The following is a 24,983-nucleotide window of genomic DNA, read 5'->3' on the forward strand; positions in this document are numbered from 1 at the left end:
ACCTCACCCAAGAAAGAGGATGGAGGTCAGAAGTTCATAGAAATTCTTCCAAGATATCATTCAAACCCAGTGGCTGAAGATGCAAGTGACAAGAAGACTAGGATCAGAATGTCACAGCAGATGCGATTCCATCTGTAGCAATATATTGAGCACTTAACCAGAGAAACTTGCCAGTATTCAATGAAATGTTCTTCCAACACACCCAAAAAAAAAAAAAAAAAAAAACCCCACCCTTACCCCTTAAAATTTAATTTTTTTCTTTGCCATCACAGAGTAACCATGTGACAAAATCTGCTTCCACTAAAATTTATCATTTTGTCCTCCAGAAAACTAACCAAGGTCTTAAAGCACCAGAAAAGAAAGTCTAAATCAATCAACCCCATGTGATTCCTCCCTTCATATCTACTCTCAAGTGGCGCTCTTCTATGAATCATGATGGTGACACCGGAGAGAACGTCAAGGCTGACATGTGCCAAAATCAACGAAACCTGTTCTCTGTTTTGCTTCTCCACAAGTAGTCTGATTCACCAACAATGTTGTGATCGATGGAAGGCAGGGAATATTGCTGTTAGAACTGCTGAGGTTGGAAAGGCACATGTACAGACCTACGCAAGTGAGTGTGGCTGTGGTTTTTGTGAAGTCCAGACTGCTGGTAGAACTCATTCTGCTTGAATCAGGATATTGCTGGTGGTTGTTAACACTAATGTTGGGTCTCTATTCTTTTCAGATCTCACTGCCACACTCAAGTTTTAGGAAGTGAAGGAACTGCATGCACGGAGGAGATTCTGAATGTGGTATGTCAACTCTATATTTAACTGAGTAGTGTAGAGTGCTGATGTTCGGTCAATGGACCAAACTTTAAATATCAAATAGATTTAAATAGATACAGCATCCACTATAAACCAGATACCATTGCTAAACGTTCACTATTTGAGCTACATCAAGAGAAAAAATTATTTTGAAAAAATAGCTCGATGTGACTTGGGTTTGGAGGTTTGGAAGGTCATCTGGCATAGCAATGGCTAGAAAAGCAATCAGTAATTGCAACATCAAACAAGCCAAACTTAAAACGAGTAAGATCATAAGTCATCAACACCAAAATAAACCGCAATGAAAATGTAACAACTTTCCGGAAAAGAAAGACCACATAAAGAACCGGCGGCATTTGATAGTCTGAACATGCAATCTGGATGCTCTGTTTTAAAAGTAAAATCACTCACTGATCAAAATTTATCAAACTGAGTGCCTAAATACATCAGTAGATAGAGTAGCAAGTTGTTCCCTCAAATTTTTTCCTCTCTTTTAAGGGAAAGTTAGATTCACCCAGCAAGGCATCTCTCACGAGATCTCCAATACAAATATAGCAGAGACAAAATATGAACAAAAAGTGCAGAAACCATATCCATACCCAGAAGATGATAGCTGAAAATTTAGTGGATTCAGTACAAAAGCATGGCTTCGTTTCTTCTCTGTTGATTTTTCTACATAGGCATTTAAACCATTAACCCTGAAAAACAGATGCTGCGAAAGATACATGTGGGACACAAGTCTCTCATGTTCCACTGTTGGAAGATGAATATTTTGGGACTCCATCATCAAAGCACACTCTGATTCAACAGCATCATGTTCTTGGCATCTGAGTGATTTATCAGATTCTGAACTAGGACAAAGAGCAAACTCAATATCACAAATCTCAATGTCTAGGTGATACTGGTCCTGACTCAATGCGTGCCTCAATGAGTCATCACCCAGCCTTGAGTTGCCCTTTCTGAATGAAACGCGAACATTGGGGCCAGTAATGAATGCTCCAACCTGAACATGCTGCTCAGGAAGCATTTTTAGCAACAACTTCTTCATGTGACCGGAAAATTTTCTATATGCACCATCCCAATTGCCATTTGGTTGATTCAAAGAGTTACTTGGATGATAAGGAAGTTCAGTTTCCCTACCATCCTCTCCGCAGAAAAGAGCAAGCTGTGTATGCCTCAGAAGCAAAGCCACTGAGACTACTGATGAGTGATCCAAATATAAATTCAACTTTCCAACTGCCAAATTGTATTTCCAAAATCCAGAAATTCTATTTCCATGTCCTGGATAAGCCAAAAAGCTGCTGACCTCACTTAAAAGGAAAGGATTTTCATGAGGATCCATGGCACTTTCTTCAGACTTTCCACGATTGGTCTGCCAACTCAACCACATCTCTTGCAGACATTTCTGCAGAAACTTAGTGCTGTCACCAGATGCTAGACCAGCAATCTTGGCTTCACTAGCTTCTGAAGAGGCACTAATTTGTGCGGGCTCACTCCAAAGAATGATTTTCTCACTAGTAGGGCTCCCATCATGATGCCTATTTCGGCGGCGCTTATCATAATTTGAAGCCTCTCCCTTTGCAGGAACATCCGCCCCAGGTATGGTTGATATGCTCACTTTTCCGCAGTATATGAATGAAGACTGCTGAAAGATATCTTCAACATACTTCCATGAGAGTGCAGCAACCAATAAATTGAATGAGAGAAAACTTGAGTCAGGAATCGCAGTATGTGATACCATCATTTCAGAAAGAGAACCATGAACTTGATTTATTTGCCAAACAGTAATTACAACTTTGTCAATGTTGAATATAAAGCACTTCCTTGTACAAGTGTCAGAACACGTAGTGCTCTTTGGTTCTCGTGGTGGCATTTTCCTTGGTAAAACAAGGAGCATGGCCCTTTGAAGCACTCTACAGACCGCTTTCCAAACAAAAGCAAGAACTATACGTATCTTCTGAAAGCGGCGGGCGAAAAAGGATTCTGCAAAAGCATTCTGCCCTGTTTTCTCTGCTGACATTCTACATTGGACCACTCTCCTGGCTTGAGCTATAGCATAAGGGGGAAGCTCTTTCTCAATGTCTGAGATCTCTAGCCAGAGCTGCTGTACATTACTCCTATACTTTACATCCACAGACATCTTTTGCAATGATTCCTTCAATAAATCAGTATCAGGATATCCTAGTAACAACAATAGATGCTCATAGACCCGTACACAACGCAGCCACAGAGTGAGAACACTAATTAACCTATGCAAAGACAAAGTTGGAGCAAAATTTCCTTTCCTGATTCTGCTAGCAGCCAGTTTCCAGAGTTGCTTACCATCTCTACGATGCATCAACGTTGTAGCAAATGCTTTACTAAATGCTAATAAAAAGGAAATATCAACTGGAGAAAAAGAGAGAGTTAACTTTGGAATGCAAAGACGGAGGTGAACCACATGAAGTTTATTCAAATTAGCACATATAGACAGAGCTTCACAGGTGAAAACAGTATTAGAAAGATCATTCCTCTTCAACCCAATCTCAAAGTTACTGCAATTGATGGTAAAAGAGCCCTCTTTCAAAGGTGTGAAGATAGAACCAACAAGGCCCCGAACAAAACTTCCTTGCTCATGAGTATGAGAGACTGCAATGAATTCTTTCATTCCCAAGGAACACGATACAGCGTCACTGATGATGGGAAACTGCACTTGAAGACATACATCATGTATGCCAAGCTGACAGTGCGCCAATATGAGGTTTAACATCGACATTTTGATCCTACTTGTCGTAGTGATGGCACTGAATATTTTTTTCAGAGCATCATGCAAAGCAGCACCCTGAAATTATCGTGAATATCAAGACCATAATCAGGTAAGCATATAAAATAAAATAAAAAAAGGTACATCTGACTTCCAGTAGGAAGATCTCACTGTTGCACATCCGTGGTTCGAACAAATGACTATAATTAATTATATTCATTACTGTCCAACCTGATTGAAATGCAGACCGAAAAGTATTACAAATTGAATAATATTCATCATATTATGGGACTACCTAAATAGATTGATCATATTATAAAATGCCATCCCTATTTTGAAAGATGACATTCTTCATCATGCTGTTAGAGGAAGCTTCTGAAAATTACGTTAAGGCGTACACATTCCTGCTGTGGTTGGCTTGAACAAAGGTCTGCTAGTGCAACCGCTATGGTGGCGGCAGATGCTAGATTGGCGTAATTATCATGTCAATGACATTTGCATGTGCTACAGACAGAAAATTTCTAGATTTTTTTCGGGAATTCAGTCCATCCAAATGAACAAAGAACATTACCTCAGGATCAATTTCGAAAAGCGTCTTCTCCAAGTCATCCAAAGCCGAGTCGTTCGACCCATCCGCGCCACTTCTACGTCTCTCTTCCGACTCGCTTTCGCCAAAACAACATAAAAACAAGTCAACGAACAGCAGAAATCAGGTGACGCAACGATCAGCAACAAGCCGGACCGGCAGTCCACCGTCACACGGACACGAACCGAACCGCATTATCATCGACACTGATCCCGAGAGTAAGAGACTAACCCGGCCGACAGCGTCACGCGGACGCCCCGCACGTCGATCGCGAACGCCCTGCCCGACCAAGCCGAGAAGTGGAACGTCAGCTCCTCGACCGCGACTTCCTTGAAGGCGAAGCTGTAGGAGCAGCCGCCGAGGAGCTCGTTCAGGGCGGAGGCGTCGAGGCGGAGGCCCCTGGCGACGGCCCGGGACCGCGCGATCCCGACGCTCACCTCGAGCTCCGGCGGCTCCCGCAGCCACGGCTCGAGGAGGGACAGCAGCCGCCGGCGGATGGCGCCGCCGAGGAACGTCATGGTCGGAGCGGAAGGTCGCTGAGGAGGCGGACGACGGTGGTTGGGGTCATGTGACGATGGCCCGGGAAAGCGAGCGGAGGAGGAGGAGTGAGGATTTTCTCGAGAAAAGGAAGGGGGAGAAAAGGAGCCGCCCTAAGATTCTCGAGCGGGAAAATTTACCGGATTGCGTGTGGCTTTCTCCCCGATCGACAAATGGCGGTGGGGCCCAACGTCAGAACCGAGGAGCGTTATCTTCTTCGGGCTTCTATCCGTGACGACGACGTGCTGCGGATCTTTCGAGCAGGTAATCCGTTCCCAATTTTGTCCGGTCCGAGAATGTCCGGATTGAGAGGATCGGTTCTCAATAGTTATATTTGGCTTTCCAGATTTTTAATCGGGATAGAATAGGATATGAAATTCTGTGATTTTTTATATCATATCAATGAATCGCAATATTAAAATCGATATATTTTTATCATATCATATATATTTTTTTTTATATAAATAAAGATATTATTATAAATAAACATAAATGTTTATAAACGGAGATAGTGAAAATTTCTCGTAACATTATTCCTTAATTTATTTTTATTTTATTTTTCCTCTTTTTTTATATTATTTTCTTTATTATTTCTTTTTTTCCCTTTTTCATTTTTAATAAAATTTTATCAAATAATAAACTATGCTAACATACATAAAATACAAAAATATCTAAAATATTTATAAATATAAATATTTAATTTATAGATTGAATGTTTATTATAAGATATAATTAAAGTTGAATATATAAATTAAAATAAGATTAATTAAAAATGAAATTTTCGTTTTTATTTATAATTTATTAAATTATAATTCAAATATTATTTATATTGAAATATAATTTCAATTTTATTAATTTAATAAGTTTGTTATTCGAGAGAAATAATTTTCTAGTATGGACATTAGAAATTCTATCCACATTTATCCCACCTCCCCATGGGATAATTTTATTATATCTATATCCCCTTATATCTGACTTTATCATATCTTGAATAAACACCAAACATAAAATAAGATAAATCATATCTTATCTCAAATTTTATCCTGATTGCCAAATGCAGTGGAGATTGAGAATTGAACTGGATAGTCTTGGAATGGGAAACTAAATCAGTGATCAGTCTAATTTAATGAAATCTATCATTTGGCAATTCTTTCTTTAAATTTTGAAAGTTTGAAGGTAAATCTTTTCTCCAAAAAGCACTCAACTTGTTACTATTTTAGGATTTGTCATTGTTTTTAAGAAATTAAAAAATATATATAGTTAGTTATCTTTTTTTTTTTTTTTTTTTAATGACCTAGGAAACCCCGAAAGCTGACAGACGGGAAGAACCTGGGGCTGACACAAGCTAGTCACCATACTCACGCTTAAGTCACCAAGTAACATTGCTGGGATTCGAACTTGGCACCTTTTGTGGGAGGCACAAAGCTCAAGCCAACAACGCCACCACAATGGATTGTTATATAGTTAGTCTTTTGGTATGGCTCCCTTCAAAATTGAGAACCAAACTAAAAATCACAAATTCTATAAAAATGGAACCATGAATCAAATTGAATCGCCGCCCTTAGGAATCACCCAAACCCGTTGGTTCAGTTTGGTCCGGGTGATTTGGTTTGATATACTCACCTTTATTTTGGGACAAATACTTGCCTGACTCAGATCCAGATGGTCCGATCATGGCAACCATATGATCGAAGATCAAGATGAATCTCAATTCGTTGACCTGAGTCCATGCAAGATTTCTCTATTTTTAAGAGATAAAAAAAATAAGTTAAACGACTCACCCCGCGGTGGACAAGATGGTTTGCACCTCGCCCATCAACCGATAGGGAAGGGGTTTGAAACTTCTCGCCCCCATTGCGCGACTCACCTACGGCCCGTGGGAGGTGGGTCCCTACGGGTCGACCCGGGTTTACGCCGCCGGCTGCCGGCTATACGGTGGTTCCCAAGTCACAAAAAAAAAAAGTTAAATGAGAAGGGATTATTAAGTGAACTTAATACATGTATTCAAATAAAATATAATTCATCACATATCTAATACAATTCATATGGAATTCATATGAGATCACATATGAATATTATATTTATGCAATATCAACGATTCAGATTCAGTTTGGTACAAATATTATATTTATGCTATAACTTTCTTTTGCTCAAATGGGGGGATGGATTTCAAATGAGGAAGATTCTATAGTTTGGTGGATAAATTATGCGTAAAAGTAAACTTTTATAAATCTTATTGGCTAAAAACCTATATTTGATAAATTGCAATTTTTTTTTTTTTAAACAATGAAAGATTTCATTTATTTCTAAAAGCAACACTCAACAGCCGTGTAAAAAGCTTTCAAGTTTAGCAAATTCCAAATAACCGCCAAACAAAGCAAATGCGAGAATGCCAATAATAAAGCGTAGTTTCCAGTTGGATCCTTTTAAGAGCAGATTTGTCACCGTAAATGTCTAGAATAAGGGATGAGCAAGCAACTAGATCTCCACTCTATTTGCAATCATATGTAATACGTATCTAGGTTCAACATTCTCATCACCATTGTTGTGTAGAAACACTTACATCAATATATTGAAAGAACACAAATAAAATATTGTAAGGAACATCCGGATCTAAAACTAAATATAAATCAAGAGAGTGAAACCCCCAAAATTAGGAAAGGAGAACGGCCTAATCTTGAATAATTTGTGGAGCCAAGTCACGAACATCTTTTTTGATAACTGTCCACTAGACGAATAGTCGAATTGATCTCCACGTTCACCCAAGATCAGTTGCAGAAATTCATTTACGTATAAAAACTTCTAGATAGATTGGGAGAGAAAAGAAAAGACAATGAAATAAAAGCAAAAGAAAATGAAAGACCGGGAAAGCTTGAAAAAAGGAAGGATATTTTTTGGGAGACGAGGGGTTGCCGACAGAGAAAGAAAAGAGCGAAACCCTAATGAAAAAAGCTTTTTGATAGGAACTGATGGTAAGTTTGATAGCTTTCATAACAATTTTCAGCATTCATTTAATTATTCGCAATTATCAACTCTCATAATAACAACTTGCCGGCTCTTAATTTAATAATGTTTTCAGGTTATAAATCTTCATACGAAATTACTAAACATTATTTGAGAAAATACTAGTCTTTTTTAGATGAAATTACGAATTAAGCTTATGTTATCAATTCTTATTTAATTTGTGACATCCATAAACTAATTCACTTGAAATATTGTCCATTTTGGCTCATCAATACTAAGCATCATGGTTTTGTCCTTTGATTTACATGTGGGCATATTTCCAAGAGGTTAGTCGTCCTATTAATGTTCTAATTTAAGTTTCATGAGTTAATTTAATAGATTATGTATACCTCAATAATGTTCTCTTTTTAGTCGATATTTAATTTGGTTCATTCCTGTCTCCTTTGGCATTTTAGAAAGCCAAAAGGTGATCCTCAACCAGGTCTCTTGACGCAATAATCAGTGTCTTCCCTTCATTGGACCGAGTCATTACCTAATCAACTAGTAAACATTTACAGGGAGTAAGTCATTGGTTCAAATCCGATAAGCGGCTCTTTTTTTTTTTTTTTTTTTTTTAATAAAACTCCATCGCTATTATTCATATATGAATGGAAAATAAATATATTGTTGATATTTGTAATAAAAAAAGGAACTAACTCTATCATTTTTATTATGATAAGTTATCATTATCAATAAGTTATCATTATCATGAGTTATAGTAATTATAGTTATAAAATAAAGTGGAACACTTGTTTATATTTATTATAATGAATAATCATAAGATAAGATGTCTCTTGAATTGCCAAATATTCCTATTTTCCATTATTCCAATCAAATCGATTCTAAAAATTAGAAATCAACAAACAAAATAAAAAGTAAGTAGACCTAACCCATTGAATCATGACTATATCCACTATTCTGATATTCAAATTCGATAGAGAAAATTTTTTAAGATTGGATCATTTTTTTATTTCCTATTTATTTGGACTCCGCAAGAATCTATCAATATTTCCGATTCCATTTTCTTGTTCCGAGGATATTGAAGAGGAATAAATTGATATTTTGTTCCTTCACAGAGAAAGGTTTATTCAAAGTCACAACACGAGCCTTTTTTTTTTCAATATCTTTCTTTAATTCTAGAGAACACAAGATCCATTTCTATAGATAAGATAGATCTATCAGATCATATCTTCATGTACCAAATCCAAATATTTGGATATCTATACACGCGATATATTTTTTCCGACAATGGGAGGGTGAAGAATGAATGTGAGAAAGATATGTTCATTTTGAGTCTCTTTTTTTTAATTGTATTTTTTTAACAAAAATAGGAAATTAACTTCTCATTTTTTTTCTAACAGATAAAAATAATAATAGAAAAATATTTAAATTGTATTTTTGCTTCGAACAAAGATATACTCTGGAGTTTTCTATTCATATGAAGTAAAAGGAAGTATAATAAAAAAGATAATAAAAGAAAGGGTTAATACCCTGAAAAATCCCAAACTGATACACCCGTGACAAATTTACCCCAAACTATTTTCCCAAACTAGTATACATTTGATAAATTTACCCTAAACTAGTACACTTGTGACAAATTTACCCTTTGTTAATTTTTGTTAAATTTTATAGTCAAATTATTAAGTTAAATGACACGTAACAGGTTTGACTCGATATGCTAATTTGAGATTTTACGCTCCATTTGTCATAGTTTACAATTTTTGTGATTTTTTTTTATGGTATTAATCCAATTTAGCGGATGGTATATTTGTTGTAAATTTACTAATTTGGGGTTTTTGTGGTCGAATAAATTAGTTTGTGGTAAATTTGTCATAAATATACCAGTTTATGATTTTTTATGGGTCAATGAATAAATTTGTTACAAGTATACTAGTTTGGGGTTTCTCATGATTAAAAAAATAGTTTTGAGTAAATTTGTCACGGGTATACCAGTTTAGGGTTTTTCAAGGTATTAACCCCTAAAAGAAAATGAAAGAATACAAAAGAATAAGGTAATAAAATATGAAATATAGAATAGTAGAATAGTTTAATACAATAGAAATGAATACATTGATTTTCACTCACGAACAAGATCCAAGCATAAGATTAGTTGATCAACCAAGAGGAGGAAGTCTGTGGATCAACTGATATTGATAGAAAGGAACCCTTTCTCCTTGAAAAATTCTTTCAAAATGATTCATATTGATGATTCATAGGGTAATTCAAGGTTCAGGTGCTTATTAAAAATAGGAACGAATAGCCAAATTGATTTCATGGATTTACCTAGTTCAAGTTATGGACCAAGAAAGGCTTTTTTTTCCTTCAAAGCCCATTAGAATTAAAGAGGGGGCCGTGTATGAGAAGTCAAATCGTATATAAATAAATGATTGAATCCTCGAACGCCCTGAAAATACCATGAGGTGTTTGGAAATGGTTGAAGTAGTTGAATAGGAGGATCACTATGACTATAGCCCTTGGTAAATTTACTAAAGACGAAAATGATTTATTTGATATTATGGATGACTGGTTACATAGAGACCATTTCATTTTTGTAGGTTGGTCTGGTCTATTACTTTTTCCTTGTGCCTATTTCGCCTTAGGTGATTGGTTTACAGGTACAACCTTTGTAACTTCATGCTTTCCCCTAGATTGGTCAATTCCTATCTAGAAGGATGCAACTTCTTAACTGCCACCGCAGTTTCTACTCCTGCTAATAGTTTAGCACATTCTTTGTTGTTACTATGGGGTCTTGAAGCACAAGGAGATTTTACTCTTTGGTGTCAATTAGGCGGTCTGTGGACTTTTGTGATTCTCCAAGGCGCACTAATAGGTTTCATGTTACGTCAATTTGAACTTGCTCAATCTGTTCAATTGCGACCTTATAATGCAATCGCATTCTCTGGTCCAATTGTTGTTTTTGTTTTTGTATTCTTGATTTATCCAGTCTGGTTGGTTCTTTGCACCTAGTTTTGGTGTAGCAACTATATTTCGCTTCATCCTTTTTTTTTCCAAGGGTTTCATAATTGGACATTGAACCCATTTCATATGATGGGAGTTGCAGGTGTATTGGGGGCTACTCTCCTATGCGCTATTCATGGTGCTACCGTAGAAAGTACTTTATCTGAAGACGGTGATGGTGCAAATACATTCCGTGCTTTTAACCCAACTCAAGCTGAAGAAACTTATTCAATGGTCACCATTAATCGCTTTTAGTCCCAAATCTTTGGGGTTGCTTTTTCCAATAAACGTTGGTTACATTTCTTTATGTTATTTGTACCAGTAACCGATTTATGGATGAGTGCTCCTGGAGTAGTCAGTCTGGCTCTGAACCTACATGTGACTTCGTTTCCCAAGAGATCCGTGTAGTGGAAGATCTTGAATTTGGAACTTTCTACACAAAAAATATTCTCTTAAACATGGAAGTGAGATAATATGGATTTTGATGGATTACATTGTCGAGGCCACGGTGAGGGCCAGCAATCCTCTAATGTGGTGGTGGTGAGCAAGCACGAGAAGGATCTGCAAGTTCTTCAAATTCTATAATACTTTCACTCATCCATGCTCCTCACGCTATGCTCGATACCCAAGTACAATCCCCACCAGGAGAGATCTCATTTACAATGTTTGCAATTTCCCCACTTGTCTCCTAAGAAATCGAAGAAGAGAAGAGAAGAGAAAGTCTAATTCGATTTCTTTGATTGAGGTTTTGACCTTTTTCACGTTCTAAATTTGATTAGAACTGGGTAGTCTTCATGAACCCTCAAAAGCTCAGGTACCATTTGGATATTACCTTGAAAATTTGGGATGTGAATGAGATGATGACCGCACAAAAAGGATATAGCTGCAACGTTCAAATGTAGTTCATCTTTTTACTCAAGCATACCCCGTGACAAAATTCAAGTGAAAGTCCTCCCTTAAAATTGAGTAAGCCTTCCATGACGCAAAGCCCATTTGGCGTCACCATTCGATATGTAATTCAATTCATTCTTACAATTTTTGCCATCTTAAAAAGTCAAGAGGCACTCTTTGTTTAGGTCTCTCGCCACATCGATCACTCTTGGCCCTCATCAAATCAAGTCATTACATGATCAACTTGTAAATGCTTATTGGATAGATAGAAGCGAGAAGGTACAGGTTTAGATGGACGTTTATTGAATTTTCCTAACTTAAATTCTATCACCTCATCAAAAATAACTATGGGATAAATGCATGAAAAACTGAAAAATAGATGACTTAAGTGCAATTAGATATTAAAATTTGTTCAATTAGTACAATCAAGGACTTTAGTTGACTTCATCTAATTGCTAGTGTGGCTTGGTACTTTCCATGACACATAGTACAAGTGTGGTGTCAAATGAATATCACGTCAAACAAAGGCAAAGAAAAAAGAAAAAAGAAAAAGCAGATGTTAGCGGGGGAGTGTGGGAACGTGTCAACATTTGATTTGCCGGTGAGGGCCATCAACATTGTTGGAGCCTTGGCGAGGGCCGGTGACCCTTGGGTGGTGGTGTTGGGTGGTGGTGGTGAACGAGCACGAAAGGGGCCTGCAAATTCCAAGGAGAGGAGAAAAGACTAATTTGATTTCTTTGATTTGAGGTTTTGACCTTTTTCACGTTCTGGATTTGATCAGAACTGGGTCGTGTTCATGAACCCTCGGAAGCTCAAGTACCATTGGATATTACCTTGAAAATTTGCGATGAGAATGAGATTATGACCGCCCAAAAAGCATATTGCTGCAATATTCAAATGGAGTTCATCCTTTGACTTGAACACACCACGTGACAAAATTAAAGAGAAAGTCCTCCCTTTATATTGAGTAAGCATTTCACCATGCGGTGCCAATTTGGCGACACATTACTGCCGCCTATCTTTAAAAAATATAAAAAATTAACCATACCTCAATGTTTTTGATTAATTAAAATTAACAAAGAATAGAAGTACCTTGTTGAACTTTTTGGATGAATTTGAAGAATTAATTGAATCAACTAAAAGTTTCAGAACTTAATTACATTTTTACAATAAATTTTAAAGTGTTCACCACACTTATCTTGAATTTGGATTCACATGGATCGAATTTTCATGTGAATCCCATACATGAATTCTACGTGAACAATATCCACGATTTATGTGAGTTCATAGGTTATGTAAGACTTACTCAATATTAAGAGATGACTCTCTCTTTTAACTTTTGTCCTGGGCATGTTTAATTCGAAATATTCTATTAGAAACGTCATCCGTTAAAGGAAGTACTCTCACGACACTTCATCGTCCAACTCCAAATAATTAATTGTTTCTTTCTTTCTTCCGGTTTTTCAAATGTTGAAAGCACATGTAACTCGTTTTCTTTTAACACAAAACACCCTTCCTTATCGCCATAGTCACATTTTAGAAGACCCATGTCTTGATTTCACCAACCCTTTTGCGAAAACTATAAATTACATACCAACAGCACTTCCCATAATACTAGTTTATAAACGTTGTTACACAAATCCAAGGCCTCTTTCTCCTCGCAATACGCCGTTCAGGCACGCAGATTGACCGAGTCAGAAACGTCCAAACTCTGCCGTTTTTGCCAGAAAATTTCCAATGATCAATCGTCGGTAAGGATGGGAAAATGGTTCGATCCGCCGCGCGTTTCTCTCCTCCAGCCGTTCTCGAAACAGCTCCCCCACTTGGACAAAAGACAAGACAATAATCATTAAAAAAATTATAATAAATAAAACATCGTTTGATCCGGGGATTAAGGGCCTAATCGAGGCTTATCCAGACAAGCAAAAAACACTAGAGTTCAGAAAAAACTCAAGTCCTAATTAAAGAAAAACCTCCCCCTGATTCCTTTCACACCGGATCACCTTCACCTCTATACACAAATTATTTTTATTTATTTAATAAAAAGAAGAAGCAAGAAATCGGAGAATTCGTCACTAAAACCGATTTTAAAGAGAAGGAAAATCGATCTTCTTCTTCACGTTCTGTTTTTTGAGGCTCCGACCCTTCTCTTTCCTTCCAACACCTTCTTCATTTCATGCAAGATCGCTTCTTCCATCGTAGAGCCATTGGTGTTTTGCATGCTGCGCATGTGGGGTTTTCGATGAGAGGATAGAAGGCGTGCTCCGTCAGGTTGAGGAATTGTAGATGAAGAGCTTGCGAGGCGGCCGCATATTCTCCGACGAGAAGAGCGTGCATGGGAAAGGGTTCGACCGGCTGAAGGCCCCGGAAGAGCCCGACGATTTCAGCGCTCGAGCCAGTAACTCGTCCACAACGAGCCCGTGCGATGTCGAGTCTCCGACCGTCGCGGACTCTTCCCCCGCGGAGGCGGCCACGTCGCCATTCGCCAAGTCCCCTTGGTCGTGCCATGCGGCCCCGGCGATGGACGAGAGCTTCGACTACTCGCCGAACGTCCTCATGGGGTCCCTGGTTCGCGAGGAGGGCCACATATACTCCCTGGCCGCGGCTGGGGAGTTGTTGTACACCGGATCCGATAGCAAGAACATCAGGGTTTGGAAGAACCAGAGAGAGTTCTCGGGTTTCAAGTCGAACAGCGGGCTGGTGAAGGCGATCATCATCTCCGGGGAGAAGATCTTCAGCGGCCACCAGGACGGCAAGATCCGCGTGTGGAGGGCCTCCTCCAAGAACGCGAGCGTCCACAGGCGCGTCGGCAATTTGCCGACCTTGAAGGACTACATCAAATGCTCGCTGAACCCGAGCAACTACGTCGAGGTGAGGCGGCACCGCAATGCGCTTTGGATCAAGCACTTCGACGCGATCTCATCCCTCAGCTTGAGCGAGGACAGGCTGCTGTTGTACTCTTCTTCTTGGGACAAGACCTTCAAGGTATGGAGAATCTCGGATTTCAAATGTCTCGAGTCGGTCATAGCCCACGACGATGCGGTGAACGCGATCGCCGCGGGCTTCGACAGCTTGGTCTTCACCGGCTCTGCGGACGGGACCGTCAAAGTGTGGCGGAGGGAGTACCAAGGGAAGGGGACGAAGCACTTCTTCTCGCAAACGTTGCTCAAGCAGGAGTACGCCGTCACGGCACTGGCCATAAACTCGGACGCGACCGTCGTGTACAGCGGCTCCTCGGACGGCCTCGTCAATTATTGGGACCGCGAAAAGCATCTCTCCCACAGCGGCGTCTTGAGAGGCCACAAGCTGGCGGTCCTCTGCTTGATCACAGCCGGGAGGCTGGTGCTGAGTGGATCGGCCGACAAGGGGATATGCGTGTGGAGGAGAGACGATGGCGGCCACCACACGTGCTTGTCCGTGCTGACGGGGCATAGCGGGCCGGTCAAGTGCTTGGCCGTGGAGAAGGACCACGACGCTCAGCCTTCGGGCGAGAGGCGGTGGATCGTGTACAGCGGCAGTTTGGACAAGTCGGTGAAAATGTGGAGGGTGTCGGAGGCCGCCCCGCCAATGCAGAGAGTGCAGCAACGCTACACGTCCGACGGGACCGCCATGCCGGCCACCTTACCATACGCTCCGAGTTTCTCCGCACAGGGTAGGATAAGCCAGAAAAAATCATAGAAAGAAAGAAGACCGCAATTTAAAACCAGCTTGTTCATTTGTATATTTGATTGATTGATGCCTCTCACAAAGGAGATTATCGCAGTTGATGTAATTTGTGACAATTCCATTGTAATGTTCTTTGCATGGTTGGATTGTTTGGATGAGCGTTTGGCCACAAAATTTGATCATAGTAGGGGTATGTGGTTCTGAGTTTTGTTTAGATTTCATTTGGAACCTACATTGCATAGCAGAAACTTTGAACTTACCATATTACGGGTTCCAAAGTTTATAGAAGTTTCACTTAAATACTTAATTGAACGATTGCAATTGAATTCATCACCTCTAATGACCATGTTTTACTATAATCCATTGACCACAATTCATATCTAAACACATGAAAATTATGAAATATTAATAAAGTAAAAATCTTAGTCATAAATATCATGGGAAATAAAAATTCAAATTAATGATTTTATATTATACACTCATTATTGGACGTCAGGAAAGAAATGCCACGGGATCACGCAAAGACATAGTACAAGTAAAACATAAATAGTTGTTCTAGATTTCAGGTACCGAGAACTTGGCCGTAGGAATAGGTTTTTTGTTTCTTGGAATCTAGAATCGGACCTTTCTCAAGTTTCCAATTCTACCTAGGACCATGCTCACCCTAGACTATAGCCTTTCTCAGTGGTCAACCCTCCCCATTTGACTCATTACCTGAATCTGGCAATCGTGCATGCACCGAAGAACATAGGAAGCCGAAAGAAACCTGGTGCGCGCTTGCTTCGTTTAACCAAACGCGCTGACTTGCAGTACCTTGCGTGCTGCTCGGTTTGATTTCTAAATTGCCAGAATCATCATTGCGCAGGACATTTTGAAGGGACGAGAGGGGGTTACGGTTTGACTTTCTGTAGGCGTCGAATTATCTTTAATGGTGTGGGCAGATCGATCTCGTGAACGATGCGGAGCTACAGAGGTCAAAGGGGTTGGCAACTGGAAGAAGCGATGTTAGAGACATTCTGGTACATTAAGGTTGACAAATGGGAGTGATTAGAGAGAATAATCCAACACCTTTCGGGAGGCTGAATACGACAACAGAAAAATCTATGTTATGGATAACATTATTAGGACGGGAAGAAGCCATGAACGCTCGTTGCTTTATTTTATTATAAAGAAGGAAAAAAGTCATTGGACTGACCCAGGGACTTCATTGCTTTAAACAAGAAGATCTGGGAACGGAATCAAGATATGCTGCTTGTCGGTCGAAATTGCGGAATCATCTTGAGTTTTTTAGAAGGAATGATCTTGACCTTTTTCATTTGGGATTTGATTGTACAGGTTTTAAGTTAGGTTCTGTTTATTTTGCAAAAATATTTTTCTCATTTTCCGGCATTCGGTTGGCTTAGGAAAAATGTTTTCCAATAAAACTTTGATACGGGATAATGATTTTCCTTTTGAAAGATTTGGAAAGCATCTTTTAAAAATATGATTAAGTATTGACGTGTGGACCTGAAACTCTATACTCGAGAACAAAAATCTCAACATTAGTTCCTACTTTCTAGAGTTCAGGACTAGGTTGTAGATGGTCAGGCTCGGGACCTTGGTGCTTAGGCCTGGGGCCTCGACACCCACACCCTAGTCCATTAAGGCCACACCCGAACCACTGGTTTTTGTAATCGATGCTCCTTCACTTGAACTCCAATCCATAAAGGCTATGCTCAAGTTCCCAACGCTCGAACTCTATTCCCAACTCGTAGGCTAGGGTTAATAAAGGCTGTGCGTGAGTCCTTGACACTTGGGCTTGGATCATTGATTAATGAAACATTTGTTCTTACAGATTTTTTTTTAATTGCTTCTTTCTTTTACTTTTCTCTTTTGTTCTTTCTTTTTCGTTTCTTCCTTTATCTTTTTTTTTTATCTTTTCCTTTCTCCTTTTTGCTCCTTTTTCATTCGCCAACTATGTGCCTTGGTGGTGGCTGGCAGCTTCATGATCAGCCATGACACGGGCTAGCAAGTTTGAGGCTAGGCTAATCTAAGCGAGCTCGAGCTTGGCCAAGACTAGCGAGTTTGAGCTCACCTATGGCCGTCGTTGAGGCACAATGAAGGTAGAAAGAATAAGAAAAAGAAAGAAGATGAAAAAGAAAGAGAAAAAAAATAATAAAAAAAATTTGATTTTTCGTCGCCTTGGATAAAGTCATAAGAGTTGAATCATTTTCAAATAAATTCCAAATACCAAAAAATGTTTTCGATTACATATCACCAAATAAAGAAAAACTAATCATTTCCATAAAATATGATTTCTAGAAACTATTTTGTCTTATCATAAAGTTTTCCCCATTCCTGGTTGTAGTTTTTGCTCGACTCTTTAAAGCAAAATTTTTCATTGAGCAACAACAGTAGGAGCTTGATAGGCATCGACTACCGGACAATGGTTCGAGTTAATCTTGCACGAAAGTCTCATTGAATACCTACCAAGCTCATGATTCGCTTAATAGTATACTCAAGTTGATTTATAAAGTGGTATATCAAAGTACAAGTAGGCAGGTAACGAAGTATAGATTACATTCCACACTCGTCAAAAGTTTTTTTTTTTTTTTTTGTCTAAACACTCGTCAATGGTTTGCTAACCCATTTTGTCCAAGTTTGTAGACTGATTTTAATATAATTAGCATCATTCATTAGTATAACCAAAAGACATGTCCAAGTTAGGCCGGCATTATAACCAGTCATTGATACCGATGATTCTCACTTATTCTCTCCTTTTGTCTTGTTCTCTTCCGGGTGACTGGAGGACAGGACAATACTCAAAAAGAGCAACATCACATCCATAATTCACTATTGTAACATATGCACATTTGATTGAGAACATCCCAATTACCACTTTGCCTCAATGAAGAAACACTACAACAGAGAGAGAGAGAGAGAGAGAGAGAGAGAGAGAGAGAGGACTTATCTTACATTTCTTCATCCATAACATAAAACCCTAATGCAACAGCCAATCCTGCCATGGCCCAACCAAAAAAAACACAGAAAAGAAACAGCCTATGCTTCCCATTTCCAAAATATCTCTATCAGAGGGAGACACCGGCTGCAACTCCGTAAGGTGCCACCCGACGTCTTCAGTCATCTATAAAGCTGTACCGAGCCTGCTCCCTTGTGCTCAATAAAATATTCTTAGCAGCCCAACCCATTGCTGCGATTTGGTCAGTCACTGTGCGAACACTTCTTTCAGCACGCTGCTTGCTGTCCTCGGCCAACCTAAACCACTCCTTGAAACCAGAATCAGAGACATCGCTGGCCCTTAAAATCTTCTCCCATTGGTTCTTATTCGGAATTAGGGCCTTGCGGATGTAACATGCCTTCAATCATCATGAAAGACACAAGATAATCATAAACTCATAGGTAAAGGAATTGTACAGATTGACTTCCACAAAACTCCAGTGAACGTTAACCAAGAATGGTAAAAAAAATGCCGTTGTAAAATATAGAATGATGAAGTTTATCGCAATACCTGCAAAAGACCCATGATAACATCTGAAGTGCCAGCTCCTTCTCTTAGACAAAGCAGGATATTTCGCTGAATTTCGACAAAATAAGTCACAAAAGATTCTATAGAGAGTTAACAGAGGAAGTAATTTGACCAACTTTCCCTTCAAGTACTCACTTCTGCATTTCTTGCCAATCCTCCAAAGGTCTCCAAGCAGATGAAGTAATAATCTTTGCTATTCACAGATTTCATGACCATCAATGACAACTTGGGAATCTGAACCTTGGTGCTCAAGATCCCTATTCTTATGGGCCAAAAGTCTTTGCCTGATTTAAAAAAAAAAAAAATCACTGTTCAAATGCCCAGCTCTTGACACAGTTCATTTGGTCAAGAGGCAGTCAAAATGCAATCACAATACTCACTTTTTGTATTAAATATGTCAATTCCCTCCTTTTTGCTTACTTCAGCAGGCAAAGGTACGTACCCAGACTCGATCCATGTATTTAAGATGATCTCAAGCCTGTCCTGAATATTTTCCCCAGGAATTTGTGTGAAAGAGGAGAAAGGAGGAAGAGAAACAAGGAACCCTTAGTCAGTTAGTTGTAGATTCTAATGAGGTTTCCCTCCTGCTCATAATACAAAAGAAAACGATGGAACCTAGATGTCATGAGGTTTGGATATAATCTTTGTGTTTTTTTGGAAATACAGACAGAGAGAAGTATGACCAGACTTGATACCATTCTTTGTCACCAATTATGTACAAGTCTGAAGGCTATATGTTCTTTTTTAATGAAGAATGTATGTAAACAAGGGTAAACAAGGACAGAGACATGTAGTACTTTCCCAAAACATATAAACAGGGGTCCCTGATGAGCTTTTACTTTTTCGCTAGACAACTAACTTCAAAACATATTCTGAATTAAAAAATGGTCATTCATTATGCACAATGAGAAAATGAAGAACAGTGAATCTCACTATCGCAATATAGAGGAGGTTGACAAACAAAAAGCAGCTCCTTAATATCACTAAAAGTCTAGGACTTAGGACCACAGTTCAAAAGTCGTGCTCACAAAATGTTGTGTGTGTACTAAGGAATTTTCTTTTCCATTGCCTATGAATGAAATAAAAATCCTAAAATCTATAGGATGATACAAACTGACCTTAGTTAGTGTTTGCAGGTGGACATGCTTGAGTCCCTGATATATTCCCAAAAGGTCTAGTGCTGCGAAGATAGGGTATACCACAAAAGGTAAAGCTGCAAGTAATCTAACACATAAAGGTTAGAACCGTCAAAATGCAATTACCATAAACTCCTGGTTTGAATCTGGCCAAGAAAAAAACCCTACTAGTTTGGTTAAAACATTCCCAAATTAAATCCAATATTGGTACAAAAGTTAACAGAACACAACTAGTAGAAGCAATATAAGGATGCTAAGATTCAAATTAGGCTTCAACTGCTGGCAGCCTGAGTATGTGGTTAAAACCATATAGTGCATGTTGAAATAGCCATGACTGTCCCTATCCTATACAAGTTCCACGTGTGATATTAAGAGCGCTGTGAAGCACACAAATAACTTCACCAAAGAGTTGCATTTCTGGAGTAAGAAATGTGTGAGAAGTTCTTGCAGCAGCACTAACTCGCAATAAAATGAATTATGGCTCACAGAACTTGAGGGACTTATGTACAAAATACTGACCAAAATAGAAGGAAAGGCAGGAAATATGAACCTTTGATTGTTCTTGAATGACATGTTAAGAAGTGCAGCAAGCATAAGGCCAAGATTATCAAAGCACACTGTTTGAATCTGAAAGCAACCGAGAGGAAATCATGAAAACTTCTTTTCACAGAAACGCAAGCAATGGCAAAAAGGAATATACTGGAGCCTGACCTGCGCTTTTGCAGAAACTTCACCAAGGTTATCAGCTACAGCAAAGCTCCGATGAACAGCAGACTTCCGAAGAAAATGACAGCCACAAAGCAAAAACATTCAAGTCAAAAGTGAAGATGGCGTATATATGCCAAGACATCAAGAGAAAGGTTCATGAAGTGGATAAAATTGGTGGAAAAACTAAGGAAAAAATAAATTAAGACCAAAGATGGATCTCATGGTTGCAAATAATTAGGCCATGACATACCTAACAAACAAGAGTCCAAAGAAACACTTTCGGTTGATAGGGCATAAGAAAGGAACTCAACAAGTTATATGATGTCCACATGGTGTCAAACCAGACACCATTGCAAAGGAGCTAGATTAGGTTCAGTTCACATTCCATTAAGCCAACTGTGATGCTTGTGATACAGATATTCACATGACCGCTTTATGCAAGTAAAAGCAGGAAGTGCGAAAAAACGGAGAACTAAAAATGCTAGAACTCATGTATCTCATTCAACAACTTTTTGAGCTGTCTCTACTTCTGTGTTACCAGATCTTCTCATTTCTATTCTAGAAAGTACACGCAAGCTTTGGCCCCTAAACCCCAAGTTCCAATCTCTCACCTACTTGACTTGACCCAACTTATGATTAATTTTCCACAAGGCTCTAAACACCATGCAGTGGGGAAAGCACTTTTCACCCACAGACATACATTTGGCTTAGCATGAAAAATATTATCTAACACACATATACAAACAATTTTACTATATTTTAAAATAAAAATAAAGAACATGCAGCCAGTTCATCCAGGCATCATATCAACAAGATACATTATAGAGGATCCTTTTCAATATCTGGAACATCATAAATGAACAGGGGCAGATTCTTACACCAGTGGCCAAATAGCATGCGAGGCTGATTTGTTTTGCAATGTTGGCTATGGATGCAAGAAGCAGGAAGTATTGCGGGAATACAGGAGTCAGCAGCTCCACACCAAAACTCAAACTGAAGATAACGGATGTTGAGAACCGAACCCTCTTCAAATAAAATAACTCATCATCAGAGATATATCAAGACATGAGTATTAACACACTACTGCAATCACAAAATGCAAGATTTCCGCCCTACTTGCCACTATCATATCTAGCCACCATATAGCAGTGAGGTAACAATTTAACATTAGAACTATGAATAGCAAAGACTATCGACAAGAAGGAAAAAGGTTTTCACTACAATGCAGAGCGGAAGGATGCTAAAACTAAAAGTGAAACCTTCAAGTTGGTATCAAAAGCAGATGCCAGGCTAGCAGTGTAAATGCACCTACTCAGCCGTCCGAGTCCATCTTTCAAGACCCAATTGAATGCAGCAGCCGAGGGCAGTGATCGAGAGTATCCAATCCCTATAGCTCGGAACATCGCCTGAAATTCCAAACAATCAATCATCAAACTAACTTCTCAGAAAGCAACATCTTGCAAATGAAACATCGACCTTCCGCTAAATACGCACAGTACATTTCGAGCACGTAAAAGCATTTCAAATACATAATCGGGTTACCCGAGCAATGATTCTTCATAATCCAAGAATACAAATAAGCAGAGCCAAAGAAACCCACCAAGCTAGTGTTTTTTCACACATTTTCATAGGAAAATCGAAAAAGCTTCCGGATTACCTGAGTAGCAAGAACCTGAAGAGCCGAGCTGAAGACGCGGTGCAAGAGCTTCCACTTGACATAGCCCATGTACCCCGCGCCCACTCGCTTCGGGATGAAGAAATCCCTCACGAGCACCCCGCAGGCCCTCCCCAGCTTCCGAGCCCCGCCGTCGAAACCGAGGCCGAGCGACGCCGCCCCGCCGTCGACGCTCACCAGCCGCAGGCAATCCCCATCCCAGACGTACCTCGACACCTTCCCGGACTCCCTAACCACCACGGGGAGCTTCGCCGCCGCCGCCACGGGTGAAGAAGTGGGTCCGAAGCCGCCGCCGCCGTCTCCGCGGAGTTCATCCTCCTCCGGGCCGGAGTGGAGCGGGGTCCTCAGGGAGGCGACGACGGCGGTTCTGGGTTTTCTCGAAACGGGCGTTCGGGGTTCATGGCGCCGGCGAGGAAGAAGACGGGGGTGGCGTGGATGGGGCGCCGTGTGGAGAGGGGATTGCATGAGAAAGAATCGAACGGGTCCGCGTTCACGGAGGAGGACGGGAGGGAATTCGCCGGAGAGACGGAAAGAGCTTGGAGTGGGGGAAGCTCGTGACGGCGGGAAGCGGCGGCTCCGACCGCTTCGCTCCGCTACGAACGGGCGTCTCTTTTGTTTTTATGTGCGTGTGTTTTCCCTCGCAAGTTGCAGGATTTTGCAATGGAGGTTTTAGGAAAGGTGAACAGAATCCTCCCCTCTCATTTGTTGATTTTGTTTGCATTTATTATTATTATTTTTATTTTTTTCTCCTGATTTAAATTTGGGAGTTCTTGTCTCCCAGTCTAATTTTCGATTTGAGGGTTTGAATTCTCTTGACCTAGTTCCAGGTTTAGATACTTTTTTTCTCCAGATCTAGATTTTGGAGTTCAATAAATATGTTTTTAGATATTTTCACCGCTCTGTTCGTGTACAGATTTTTGCCTCTGGTCTCAATGATGATTGTAGGCATATGCTCCTCCTCCATGTGATAGATCTGTGTTTATTTTACTTACTATGGTTATTTCCGTACAATGATAATGTAGAGAAAGTTGAACCTAGGCATGCATCATCAATTGGCAATGTCGTAATTATTGAAGAAGTAATTTTCAGCATGTGTTTATCACTGACAAAGACGCGAGATTCAATGATTAGTCACCAATTTTGTTTGACGGATCTATTCATGTGAAACGAGTTTGCACTTAATTTTGCAATTGCTCCATTAATCATTCTTGTGTTCTATATTTAGTTTTGTTTATTAATGCTCTATTTCAATTTATTTTGTCATAAAGACTATATATTTCTGCATCATTTTGAGTAATGAATACAATTTTTTTGAGAAAAAAGCTAATCAATAAATAAATGCTTTTTTTTTCTTTTGAGATAAGTATAGTGAAAGTTCTAAAATTTGTTATGAAAAATAAGTCTTAAAACTTTCAAAAATTACAATTAAGTCTTAAAACATTTTACAAATAAGTCTTAAAATTTTTAAAAAGTGCAATTGATGCCTAAAATTTGTCACATAAGTATAATTAAGTCTTACAATTTTGAAAAAATGTAATTGACCTAAGGATTTGATTGAACTATTTTAACACGTTTTATGACTTGATTGCACTTTTAAAAAATTTTAGAACTTAATCGCGCTTTTGTGACAAATTTTATAACTTAATTAAATTTTTTGAGAGTCTTAAGATTCAATTACATTTTTGTGATAAATTTTAGAACTTTCAATACACTTATTATTATTTTTTTTATAATTATGTTACTTTTACTATCTATTTTTTTTTTCAGTTGAAAGCCTTACTATCTAGTTCACAATACAAAAATTAACACAATGATTAATTTGCCGATCCAATGTTATATTAGAAAACCACTTTGTCTTTGTGAATTAACACTACCAATATGTTATTACAGTTACCGTATTATCCAAGTGTTGTGAGAAATTGTATAAGCACACCATTTGCACTAACAAATAAACAAGATGATGTCTATTGCAGCTCTATTATGTTGTTCAAGTGCGGACACTTAGAGTATCAAAACTTGGCATAAGGGGCACTTAAGTGCCAAAAGTATAGAATGTATAATCAAGTGTCAAAATTAGAGCAAAATGAATCAATCAAATGTCAATGGTAAAAGATTTTGGCCAAAATGCCGATGTGGTGTTTTTCCAACGAGACAAGTTTGATTAGTCGAAAATGATGTCGTCTTACACGCCGACATGGCTAATAAGCCAAAAATGACATCATTTTGCCTCGGATTTGAATTTGAATATAAATATTAATTAAATTAAATTTAAAACTAAATTATTTATATAAAAAAAAAAACGGAGGAGATTATGTAACGGCAAAGGCTGTGCAAGCCCTCACCGTCGCCTCCCACCATCATTGGGAAGGGTCGCCATGGTGGGGGAGGGTTGGCCAAGATCTGGGCGACGGTGGGGAGGTGGTGGCAAGGGCTTGCAGAGCCCTCGCCATTCTACAATCTCCTCCTCTCTCTTTAATTATTTAGTTTTAAATTTAATTTAAAAAATACCATGTAAAATTATTATTAAAAAAATACCATGTAAGATTTCCGGCACTCTTCGCTTAAATGTCCCATTTTTCAAAGAAAATGACACTTATATATATCTTTCGTAACTTTTTGCATTAATGTCCCACTTGCGCTGTATTTCTGTGTTGCTGCACCAGCACTGCATCCCCTGTTCATCCTCACTTTCTAAGGGCTGTATCAAACTTCCGAAGTTAATGTCTTTTGTTCACTGAGAACTTC

General features: G+C 39.0%; 3 protein-coding genes across 3 annotated transcripts in view; 1 reads left to right on the forward strand and 2 right to left on the reverse strand.

The window, feature by feature from the left end:
- Positions 1-4,807, reverse strand: part of LOC104457236 — a 34,785-nt gene extending 29,978 nt beyond the window's left edge. The window contains exons 1-3 of the mRNA XM_039299744.1: positions 4,370-4,807; positions 4,124-4,217; positions 1,409-3,630 (exon numbers count right to left, since the gene is read on the reverse strand). Of these exons, the coding sequence (XP_039155678.1) occupies positions 1,409-3,630; positions 4,124-4,217; positions 4,370-4,656 (2,603 nt within the window). The 5' untranslated portion in view covers positions 4,657-4,807. The remainder of the gene's footprint in view (positions 1-1,408; positions 3,631-4,123; positions 4,218-4,369) is intronic.
- Positions 4,808-13,813: 9,006 nt separating this feature from the next.
- LOC104416746 (protein JINGUBANG) lies at positions 13,814-15,342 on the forward strand. The gene has a single exon (XM_010028095.3). It carries the CDS (start codon positions 13,814-13,816, stop codon positions 15,203-15,205), a length of 1,392 nt encoding a protein of 463 aa, XP_010026397.2. The 3' UTR covers positions 15,206-15,342.
- Positions 15,343-18,014: 2,672 nt separating this feature from the next.
- LOC104457237 (protein root UVB sensitive 4) lies at positions 18,015-22,910 on the reverse strand. The gene is made up of 10 exons (XM_010072176.3): positions 22,221-22,910; positions 21,823-21,969; positions 21,442-21,588; positions 20,567-20,629; positions 20,406-20,482; positions 19,838-19,943; positions 19,100-19,202; positions 18,855-19,003; positions 18,702-18,767; positions 18,015-18,549 (listed from the first exon to the last, which is right to left on the reverse strand). The coding sequence occupies exons 1-10, from the start codon at positions 22,701-22,703 to the stop codon at positions 18,310-18,312; spliced, it is 1,581 nt and encodes a 526-aa protein (XP_010070478.2). The 5' UTR covers positions 22,704-22,910; the 3' UTR covers positions 18,015-18,309.
- Positions 22,911-24,983: the final 2,073 nt, after the last annotated feature.

This window comes from Eucalyptus grandis, chromosome 8, assembly GCF_016545825.1.
Source record: "Eucalyptus grandis isolate ANBG69807.140 chromosome 8, ASM1654582v1, whole genome shotgun sequence".
Classification (NCBI taxonomy): Eukaryota; Viridiplantae; Streptophyta; class Magnoliopsida; order Myrtales; family Myrtaceae; genus Eucalyptus; species Eucalyptus grandis.